Here is a 12,590-nt window from a genome sequence, read left to right as displayed (position 1 = left end):
TATCTTTAACCTAGAACAACAAACTTTTGACATTGTTATATGACACTTGACAGAATATTTTCATTTCCCGTACATATATAATACTGTATGGTTTTGTGATTAGAGAATTTTGAGAAAATAAAAAATATTTCTTTACAAAACTTAATTAAAATTGATTGATGCATTTTGGAGGGTAGTATATATATCGAGGAAGAAATTTTGTAATACGACTTTTTGCGTCGGTGAAATTATTTGTAATACGGCATGATGGTAGAAGGGTCAGCGTTTACAAGAAATGATGTCTTCCAAATGGCAATTCGCGTGGCTTTCGTATCAGCGGTGACATATTTTTCTATCAAATGGCTCGTGAACCAGATTGACCCGACGTCGAAGAGTCGGAAGAAAGCCGAGGAGCGAGCCCGGGAACAGTTACGCAAGTATGTATTGATCGGTAACCTCTTTCTTTAATCATTCAAAAAATTGCGCCTTTTTACTCATCCAAATATAATAAAATAAATACTAACATAACTTTTTTGTTTCTCCCAAATTAAACTCCTTTTGTTGTGTCACTATTACATCATTTTGTATATTCTGAATTACAAATGGAAATTACGAGTCTTGCATTGAATACCAATTGATTATTTCATGAAGACAAAGATGAGAAATTAATTGTAACAAGCAATATAAGTTAGTTATAATAAATATATACACTAGAAAATGTGATCAAAAACATACAAACAAAGCAAACATACAAAGAAAAAGTATCAGGGTCAGTAGTTTTTCTATTTTAATTATGCTATTAAGATTAGATAAATTATTTTATTGTTTATTATAAACAAAATTAAATACTGAAGGTAGTTTAAAAAATATTTTTTCATATTTTCATCACATAACTTTATTCATAGATCTTTTAATTAAAACAACTTTGTATTAAAATCCTTAAAATTTGTATATGTAAATAATAGGTGTCTAATTTCATAAATGAAAACTCAATATATTCATAAAACATCATGTTTTACGAATTTACCTTATGGAGCACCCACTGTACGGATCTTGCATGTGTTAAGGATGTCTTCCAGAGCGGGGCTAGGAGGCAAGCACTCGGTGGCGCTAGACAAGCTGACAGACCATGAAATGATCATCGCATCACAGCTGGTTGTGCCAGATGAGATTAATGTAAATATTACACATTTAAATTTAGTTTTTGTACTATCACATTTTTTTCAATCTATATATAAGAGATTTCCACTAATGTAGTGACTCATCACTATGCCTCTAGAATTTCAAATAGCAAACATAAGGCTTAGAGTAGCTTCATAGTTTCAGCTTAAATTTGGTAGAAATGTTTATTTCACAGTGGTTTCACAGAGCTTTAGATTTTATGAAATTCTACCTTCAAGGGGGGTTGAGGTTGTCATTTGGAAGTGAAAGAGGACAATTATGATTTTTTATATGTATGAAGAGACATGATTATGTCATCACATAGTTTGATAATTATCAATATACCTAGGGTATATATAATATCAAAATACACTGTAGTATTGAATTAACATTCAAGTTCACATATTAAAATATTCACATATACACACAGATAAAGTTTGAATAGTAATAAATTAATTTTGTATGTATTTAAACACAAATGTTTTAGAGGGAATCCCCCAAAAGGAACCATAAAGTATATTTCTTAGATAACACAAGTTCTGTGGGGATTTCCCCAAAGAACTTGTAAAATGAAAATCAAACATTTAGTTTGATAAGACAGGTTTCTAGTAACAAATATTTGGTATTTTTATATTGATTTATACTGGTTGTAGATTCAAGTAACAAGTATATTTATAAAAATAACTGATAAGAGCTCTGCTATGAAGTAAGGTTAAATTACTGATGGTATTGTTTTATGTAGAGCTTAAGTGATTTGTTGGTTAAAGAATATTGCATTGTGTTACAAATTTTTGCCATTAGATTTTGTTATAGGCATACAATGTGACAAATGTAAAGAATTTTAATTAATTCTATCCGGTTGTCATTGATTGATGGTTGAAATTTAAAGTGAAAATCAATGAAAATATTAGTAGGACCAGAAAATAATGTCGCTTTCCTAAGTTAAATTCACACGTCTACATTTTTAACAAGTTTTTATTTGTAATTAACAATATATTCACCTTTGTTATCTACAACCTTTTACCATCTAGTACATAAATTTTCAATGCCAGAGCATTAAAAAACAATCAGTTTTTGTTTGAAATATGTTGACAGTAACAACATTACTTTCTGGTCTGCCTAATAATTAACCTGTTTGAAAAATCGAGTCAATCTATTTTAAATATTATCATAATTATTTGTGTTTAAGGTTAAATGTATGATAAATAAACATTTAATCAACAATTAAATATTAAAGGTTAAGATAAGATGAGTAAGGTGTTTTTTGTAAAGTTTATAATTATTTAAGTGGCATTTGATTATTACAGGTGAACTGGAAAGATATTGCTGGCTTGGATCATTTGATCCAAGAGCTGCGCGAGACTGTCATCCTGCCCATTCAGAAACGGGAACTATTTGCCGACAGCAGGCTTACACAGCCACCTAAAGGAGTGTTATTGCATGGACCTCCAGGTACTTTATTCTATACTGTTAAAATTAACACATTGTTGCCTGGTCACATGTTAACTCATGTTTTTAAGGCTGAACATTGGTGACAGGCCAAGAGTAAAGTCATGGAGGGTTTTTTAATGCTCTGTGTGTGACCATGCAGTGCAATTGTTGGTTAGTATAACACAAGCTGTTTCTTTCGCTTATAAGAGACAAATCTTTTGTCTGTAAAAAATATTTAATAAATAAGGAAAATTTTTGGATGATGGAACATAATGAAAAATCTTTAAACAAATTATATGCAGATGCCATATCTGATTGTCCGAGTTATTATGAATTAAATTTTGGTTACTGTGAAAATGATACTGTATCAGAAAGAAGTGACTGATATAAGGCCACCAAAACATCAAATAAGAAATATAGGAGCTTCAGATAGTGACGACGATTTGAAAGAAGCGTGGAACAAACAAATTACAACAAACTTATAGAAGTAAGAAAAGGACCAATATTTAACCACTTCCGCACATGCAGCGGTAGTCGTGCAACAAAGTGTACCGCCCGCCAGCCCGCTGATACATGCGAATGCGGCAAACAATGCGAATCACACAACTGCCACCGCCAAATCACTAAACACATGTTCCATCCCTCCACGGGGCATCTTCAGGAGTTAAGTAACATGTGTTTGGCATTTGAGGCGGATTTATCAGCGGCTGGCGGGCGGTGCACTTTGTTGCACGAACCACTGCATGTGCGGAAGTGGCTAAATATTGATCCTTTTCTTACTTAGGATGGACTTCCGCAAGGTATCGTCTGATTCCATTAAAAAAAAACTTTTAGAATTATTTATGATATTCCTGGTGCAACTATTGAACTTGGTGACACTCAAACTATCAGTCGGGCAACGGTTATATTTTTTGATAGTGGTGTTTTTGATCTGGTTGTTAGATAGACCAATTTGTTACATTCTTAAATGAAAGAGTTACATATAATCTATGCAAAAACGGTACCCGGCCAGTGACAATAGATAAATTTTCAGTAAAATTACAGGTCAACAATGTGTTAATATATTTACTTAGCAGAGTTCATACTATCAAATATTAAGTAGAATAAATAAAGAAAAGAACCTGTTACAGATTAATCACTAAAATTAGTATTAATTATTTAATGGAAACAGGCATTATTTTGCTATTTCTTTGTTTATTGGCAATAATGTTAAAGGGCAGGTCTTCTAACAGATTCCATAGTGTATACAATCCCCGTTGCACTTTACATTCAGGCCATTTGCAGTTCTCATTAAAAAATAAAGGGTTCTTAAATGAATTGTAGGGTCGAATACAGATAACTTCACATCATGTGTGTGTGTACGTAATGCATAGTAAAATTTATGCCTTTTTCCTGCAATTCTAGTTTGTAGTATTGAAAAAGTGTAAAGCACACATCTTAAACGACTTTTTTTAATTTTTGAAGTGTGAGTTGTACAGGCGTCCCTCGTATAACACGGTTAATTCGTACCGTGCTATATCGAAACCGTGTTATTCGAAACAAGGTATACCGTGTAGTATCGAGCCCTTGTCTTGTGTTATATCGAAACCGTGTTATACGAAACCTTGAAATAATATAAATAAAGGCAATGTGTACCGTGTTATATCGAAACCAAATCTTAAGGTGTAAAATTTGTGATAGCTGAAATTTCGTTCCAAATACTACATAAATGAAAAAGGAAGTTACCTTCAAGTTTTTATTAAGAAAAATAAATGAAATTCAATTTTATGATGAAATACAAAAATTAAAAAATACAAAAAAAATATATTCAAAGACTAATAATTATAATTACATATTATAAAACAAGTAGAAACAGCTTATTACGATTACAAAATTAATTTTCATCATCACTCTCATCAGAAATTACAGCTAATCTACTTTTTTTTCTCCAGGTTGGTTGAAACTCCTCTTCACTAGTTATCTGCACCGTGAAGGCTTTTTTACTATGTACTTTTTATCACTTTTTACTTTACTTTCTAAAATGTTAAAAACAAAGCAAGCTAAAACTTTATCAACTTCATTTACAAAGGACAAAACGCATATGTACTTTCACTTCTCAAAACGAAATGAGATATTTTTTTGTAGCAATAAATTTGGGGTATTCCCCTTATTAAACGAAAATAAAATTCAAATTTCCAATGCATATTTTTCAAAATCGTGTTATGTACATATTTCAAAACCGTGTTTTACCGTGTAATATCGAAACCGTGTTATATTAATCTCAATTCTTGTACCGTGTAATATCGAAACCGTGTTTTACAAGTACCGTGTTATACGAGGGACGCCTGTATACGCCTCTTGCAGTCTGAATGGAAACTCTTTAAAATTGCTTTGGCACGGAACATGTTAATTTACCCTGTGGATGATTTTATTTTACTATTTTTTAAATTTTCCAGTCACTCATGTCTCCTTAAGAATTTTAAAAAAATTACATAATTTTATGGGTTAATGAGTATTCTGCTCAGCAATTAATTTGTCTATATGTTGCATAAAAGTTGATAACCAAATATGTGTTAACTTAGAGTGAATTTTGGATTTTAGTGGTGAATATATACCCCTACGGTCTATATTTTCTCCGCCAAACAATTGGGTAATAAACAAGATAATCTTATGTCCATTCCGTCAATCCGCTGTCAATGTTCTTTCTTTCCCTACCCCCATTTTACCACATTTACCTAAGGTGCAATACAGTGGTTTCCGTACCATTGTAAAGTATTTATTACATTGTTCTACAATGATTTGTAATAAAGACTTTAGTTTTATAAACCGCCTTAAAACATCCAAAATTATTTAAAAAAACAGTGATAGACACAGTGTCAGAAGAAATAAAAATAAGCTGTGTACTACTGTGTACTATTTTTCTTCTTAATAATTAAATAAATCATTTAGTGCACAAGGTGTATGCATGTGCTATAAAATTCGACCCTGAGGGGTCTGTGACAACCTGCAAGGGGTCTACGTCAGTGAAAAAAAATTTGGGAGTCCATGAAATGAAAATGGGGGTCCACGATAGTGGATCTGATACTGATAGTACCTATTTACTTACATCATACTATCTTATAATATCAAAACATTATATGTTATATGTTACGTATATTTTACATAATAGATACAAAATTTTATTTTGAGTAGTTTTAAATTAAATTTAATTAATAAATGTATAAATTATCATGTGTTTTTACTTTAAGTTTTTAATACTAAACTTCACTACAGTTAGAAATTTATAGGAAATCAATATCAGGTAAGTAGGGGGTTTACCCAACACGGAAAAACATGGCAAGGGGTCTACGACACAAAAAAGTTTGGGGAACTCTGATGTAGATGGTCATCATCAATTGAAATAGGATCATTGGTTACTTTGTAATAGTAAATGTATTATTGATGTTCAGGTTGCGGCAAGACTCTGATAGCGAAGGCGACCGCGAAGGAGGCGAACATGAGCTTCATCAACCTGGATGTGTCCCTGCTCACCGACAAGTGGTACGGCGAAACACAGAAGCTAGCGGCCGCTGTGTTTAGTTTGGCCGTCAAACTGCAGCCCTGCATTGTGTTTATCGGTTAGTTTTAAATTACCTTATTTCTTTATTAAATCTTTTTGTAAAATAAATAATATTGTAATTAAAAAGTAAGAAAAATCAATTTCATCGCTTTCAAAGTAAACCCAATCTGATAAAAAACACTTTTGCCAATGTTTTTTCCAGTCCAGTTGTAATAGTCGGTTTTTATCGTCGGCTCTTTAATTCTGTCAAAACCAGGCTGCCGCATTGGATTTTTGAGTTTATGGCTTGTTGAGGTTTTTTTTTTTAAATTTAAGTGTTTTTAGTACAAATCTTGATTTTGACAGAAACACTTGTAACTCTGAGATAATTAAACCATGTAACAGAGTTTGGCATGTTTGCTGTTAAAGTTTAAATTATCTTTTATTAATACACAGATATGTTTTTAATTTTTTTTTCACCAACAGACGCTTGGCAAATGTTATAAACAGTCCTACCAACTTAGAAAAGATAATTTATACACCTTGATGCTTGGGAGATTTAAGTGACAATTCCACCTCATCTTTTGATCACAGTAGTATAATTCTAAACTAATAGATATATATGTATACCTATACACAATTATAAATATGTACAGTTAATAATAAAATTGGAGATTTTAAGAGCACAATGGAATAAATTTGGCAATAACATATTGGAACATGAACCTGTGTAGTGAACCTATATAGTTACCAATTTTACCATCAAACAATAGTGTACAGGTTTTCTAAAAATCTCCAATTTTATTATTATAAGTACATATTTATAATTATTCTTTGTCATATGTGTGCAGTGTGTAAACGGCTGTGTTTTGTGCTTACAGACGAGATTGAGTCGTTCCTTCGCACGCGTACGCAGCACGACCACGAGGCGACGGCAATGATGAAGACGCAGTTCATGTCGCTGTGGGACGGTCTCATCACCGACAACAACTGTACAGTCATCATCATGGGTAAGCCCCAATACCAACACGACCATGTTTTCTGCTCGAATGTATGAAATATGGTTGTTAGGAAGGAAATAAAAAATAAATTAATAAGTATAATAACTATAGATTAATTAATAAGAAAATCCTGAAGTCAAATTTACAAAAGCAATAAGTTAATACGTGCGTTTACAATGCTAAAGTTCAAAATGCGGCATTTGACCAATGAACAATTCACACTTTGTGGATTAATTATATAGGATTGTTTTTAAACAAGTTTCCTAATGGGCAGCAGCGTCCTCTGTGTACCATAATACCTCAATGCGATCGCGAACTCCCCTGCCAAGCGTGGCGATTACTATATATCCCTCCATAGATGTCTTTGGGGCTAGATCTCCCCCAATGCCTAGCAGTGAGCGTCTATAGGGTGTAGCTATGTGGTTCATTACAAATTTCTTTACAAAAGTGATTAAGTTATATTAATAGCTTAATTGCAATTATAAGTCTGTTTAATATTTAAGGTAGCACACAAAAGTTCATGAAAACGAAACTAAAGAAATAAAAAATAAAACTTCCTACCACCAAGGTTTATTTCTTCAAAATAAGGGTAGAGATTTTTTTGGTTTAGAAAAACATTGGTTGCAGACCACTTCAGACCGGTCTCATGAAGCTCAACAGTGGACGTTCTGGAGCTAAAATTATGTTAGTCAATATGTGTATTTCAGATGTGTTCACAATCTAAATGTCTACAATGCATTTGTGTGTGACCATAGTGTGTAATATGATTGCCAGGAGCAACGAATCGTCCTCAAGACCTGGATAAAGCGATCCAGCGCCGCATGCCAGCCACCTTCCACGTGCCGATGCCCAGCGAGACGCAGCGTGAAAGAATACTTCAGCTAATCCTGCGCTCCGAGCCCGTCGCCACAGACGTAACAAACTCTTATTATATTAAATACCAAATCACTTTTTTTTTTAGCAAAAATCCCTAAATTATTTTTTAACTCTAATTTTGAGTCTTACAGAAATTTATATGTATACAGTTACAAAATACAGCTAGGGGTACCTGCTTTAATTTACATAAGTAAACAAACCGTTGGTCAGTTTATAACCATAGAACTAACTTTGTCCGCTTTATATAAAAAAAAAAAACAAAAGAGACCATTAATAATGAACCAAATTCTTTATTTGAATCAAACTTGACATTATATATATATACATATATATATATATATATATGTATATTTATATATTTATCTGGCATATCTACTAATGCATTTTCGTAATTATTATAAAAAAATTAAATTTAAATTAACAGCATGTGTGTATACTTGTTATTGAGTGATCATTAGTTGCGAAATTTATTTTTATTCCAAATTTAAATTAGAATTTTTAAGTCTTGTATTTATGGTCTGAATTTTTTGGAAAAATTGTTGTTATATTTTAAATACTTGTGGATATTTCACTATTACTTCTTATCGAACATTTTTGTTTTGTTTTTTTTTTTCATATTATACGAATTTTTAGTTTTGGAGCATATCTCCAAATTTAACATACATGTATTTTTTACTGCACTTTTCACAGCTGGTCAATAGACTTCTATAGATTTTCATGCCTTCCCTTACATTCAGCTTGTTTCCACGACTTTAACAATGTCACATGTACACCTTGTGGGTAGATGTAGACGTTCTGACGCTGTGCTTACTGGTTCATGGTCTCCATTCCAGAACCTATGAGCTCAGCTTGCCAATCCGCTGAGCTGGCTACTTTCATTTGTTGTATCTCCTCATTCCTGACTCGCTTGTTCCAGTGCTTTAGTACTGATATACTTGTGCGTTGTTTATAGATCGACTACCGGCGTTTGGCCAGCGCGACGGAGGGCTTCTCCGGGTCGGACCTTCATGAACTTTGTCGCCAAGCGGCCGTATACCGCGTGCGCGAGCTGGCGCGCGAGGAATGCGCCCGCGACAGCCAAGAGGTGCCCACATTAAACTACACTTTTTAATCATACACTAACTACACTTAACTTATGCTAAACTACACTTATTAAACCTATACTATACTTATAAAAGCTACACTACACTTTACTTATTAAAGCTACACTACATACTAATTATTACACTTTAATTATGTTATACTACACTTATTAATGTTACACTACAATTAATTTATTAATGTAACACTGCATTGACCATATAAGGTATATAACTTATTCGCGCTACATTGCCCCACTTATTGATGCTTCTCTATATTTCACTTATAAAAGTTATACTAAATTCAATTTATTAACACAACACTACACTCAACTTCTTAATGCAATAGTTTACTTAAGTTATATTATATTGATCTTATTAGTTACACTAAACTTATTAACGCTATGTTACACTCCACATATTGATGCTTTATAACACTTATTGAAATTATACTACATTCAATTTATTAATGCACTAAACTTTATTAACATTGCAATCATTATATCGGATACATTGAAGTTATTGAGGCTTCACTACACTTTACTTAACGATGTTCCGCTACCTATTCTACACTTTACCTATTGTAATACTGCGCTATTAGTGTAGTGAGTAGTCACTGCCCTTGAAATAATTATTTTTTAAAAAAAACTTACACCATTAATAATATTAATTATATTTGATTTTTTAATTATTTATTTTCACTTTTTCTTACCATGAGTAAACTGTCTGTAAACCACGAAAGTTCGTATTGACCTGTGTTTGATAAAAAAGCATTTGACAAATAAATACGTATTCATAATTATTACTATATTCAACCATTAAAATACCTGATATTTTTTAATTTTTTTTTTTAATTAGCGTGTAAATGAACGCTTGACGTTTATTTATGGGAAACTATTATACACAAACAATGTTAAATAAATGAATTACTTACAGAGCACAACAACGAAAACAACGAACTCGGACTCTGACGAGGAGTTTGTGGACGCGGTGCGACCCATCACAATGGAGGACATGAGGCTGTCGCTGCACAAGCTCAAGGAGTCCAAGATCCAGTGCGGCACCCTCGCGCCCACCATGCGGATAGAATTAGACTAGCTCGTAGGTAGACATACATTGAAACACATCCACGTACCAGAGCCACAGAGGCTCGGCTAATATCACACTTGTTGCACACCTCACACAGACAGCGAATGCGATGCCAGATCGATAATATATTTTAATCCATATCTGACATAAAATACAAGGTTTTTTTTGATATAACATTTTAATTTGTCTTATTCTGTTAATCATATTAACATACATACGTACATATCTACATATATGTGTGTATATACCCGTCCATATATATATGTTGTGTAGTCCATATATATACTCATCAGAGTAAAGATGTCATTTTGAGTAACTTTTAAATTATTTTCAAGAGTTAGGTCACTAGAAAGAATATTTCTCATAAGTATGGGTAGATTGCAAATGAAATTACAGTAAATCCTTATAACACGGTTAATTAGTTCAGAGTTCCAATAAAAAGCATTGTACAAGAATTGCAATAATACATGCTTATATCACCCTCTAAAATGCACTATTATCAAATGATTCATTTTTAACTTTAGTTATAGAGAATTTAAAACGAATATTAAGGAGATATCCTTTGTATGTAAACATAAAAACAAAATTTAAATCAATAATGCAATTCAAGTTAATAGTTAATCAAAATTAGGTGAAATATTGTTGGCATTGCAAAATTAATTAGTAACATTGTAAATAACTTTAAATTTTATGGTGCTTAAACATGACGTGCTATGTTTGCACTGTGGTATGATAACACTTGTTATAAGGGGGACACGAAATCGCGTTATAGGGGGTTTCTCTGAACTATCTTTATAAATGTGTCTCTCAATATATCCATATATTATTTCTGTTATATTCATGTGTAATATCTTAACATTTGATAATGTATTACTTAGTTTAAATTAAAAATATATCTATCGCTTTGCTCATCTGTGTGATACAAGCTTTTTAGAAAATTGAAATCGATTCTACAAATATGACATTGTATGACATTTTAAATGGGCTACATTAACGCATTTCACATAGTTTTAACAATTAAAAAATAATGACCGACATCCATATATATTAATGGTTTCCAAGATTTAGACTACAGTGATAAGACAGACATATTAATATTCTCTTGTTTATATGTATTTAGAATGGTTCACAGGCATAAAAAACTAATAATATATGTTCAAAATTTCCAAAACATCCTGTTGGTTTAAAGGTTTCATTGATAATTTCTCTTATTTTTATTACACTTTTTAGTTAAAAATATATGAGTGGCTTTAGTGCAAATACGAAAATACCATTAAAAATCTGAAGTAACTTATAAAGTTATGTATCAATCTTTGTTTGCTTCTGGGACATCAAAATAGGTCAAATAAATCAAGATTTAAGTTAAATTTAACCCTTTCGCTGCGACCAGCGCCTTTTGGCGTTCGACTATAGACAATTTTTCAACGAACAACGCCTTCTGGCGCTCGGCTATATACGCTTTCTCCCAGCGAACAGCGCCTTCTGTTTCTCAGCTATTGATGCTTTCTCCCAGCGAACAGCGCTTTCTGGCGCTCAGGTATAGATGCTTTCTCTCGGCGAACAGCGTACATTTGTTTTACATCGTGTCAATAATTGTATGATCATAGTCATTAATTTGTTTGTTACCAACGCGACAGTTTCACACGCTTCCTGTGCGGATATTTTGTAACAATCAAATACATGTCGTTCGTACAGACAATCTACTAGCGCGCCGGCTGCTAAAAAAGTAATTCATTTTGAGGCGCTGCGCAGCGAAAGGGTTAAAAATAAATACATATGTGAGATCAAAATAATGTACTATCCAATTCTAGATATATGAAACCTGTCTTGAGGTGTACTGTGATAGTGTTTTTATACATATATTTATTTTGAGTTTCTCGGAATATAAAGTTAGAACAACCTTCATTTCAAGGTTTAAACAAGGCCTCCTTGAATACAATAAATTCAAAATAGATATATTAATATTAGAACATAAATATATATCAATCATAACACACCATCTACTATGAAACAATAAACTTGGTTGCGGTTAATTTTTTGATGATTGTATCCAACATCTTTAGCATACCCTGAAATACAGTAATATGACTTATGTTAGAGCCTGTATTAAATAAATTTATTGAATTTACAAAGAGGTAGAATTTTCAGAGCAGATTTGTCTTTTGTTCGCTCTAAGGTCTATATCAATGGGTTAGAGATTTCGCTTTTATACCTCCCGCTTCTTCTTTCTTTTATTTAGCTGATAGATGCTCACTGCAAGGATTAGGCCTCCCCCAAAGATTGCCACAATGACTGATCATGAGCTGTCTGCATCCAGCGTCTATCCGCGACCTTGGCTATGTCGTCAGTCAACTTAGAGGAGAGCCTACGCCGGGTCCACCGGCTCGTGATCATCATTCGAGAACCTTTCGACCACAACAGCACCTTCCATCACCGCATATAAATTAACTATGGATT

At 32.6% G+C, this 12,590-nt stretch overlaps 1 protein-coding gene across 1 annotated transcript; it reads left to right on the top strand.

Annotated features, from left to right (window-relative positions):
* Positions 1–77: 77 nt before the first annotated feature.
* Positions 78–10,742, top strand: nmd (no mitochondrial derivative). Its single transcript, XM_068761456.1, has 8 exons — positions 78–416; positions 1,059–1,155; positions 2,448–2,592; positions 6,000–6,167; positions 6,970–7,098; positions 7,864–8,003; positions 8,918–9,049; positions 9,981–10,742. Exons 1-8 carry the CDS (start codon positions 244–246, stop codon positions 10,140–10,142), a joined length of 1,146 nt encoding a protein of 381 aa, XP_068617557.1. The 5' UTR covers positions 78–243; the 3' UTR covers positions 10,143–10,742.
* Positions 10,743–12,590: the final 1,848 nt, after the last annotated feature.

The sequence above is a fragment of the Battus philenor genome, unplaced genomic scaffold (assembly GCF_028537555.1).
Source record: "Battus philenor isolate CCGP_79_NKW_IND1 unplaced genomic scaffold, ilBatPhil1.0.hap1 SCAF_15, whole genome shotgun sequence".
NCBI classification, from domain to species: Eukaryota; Metazoa; Arthropoda; class Insecta; order Lepidoptera; family Papilionidae; genus Battus; species Battus philenor.
This window is presented reverse-complemented; position numbering and strand designations above follow the sequence as displayed.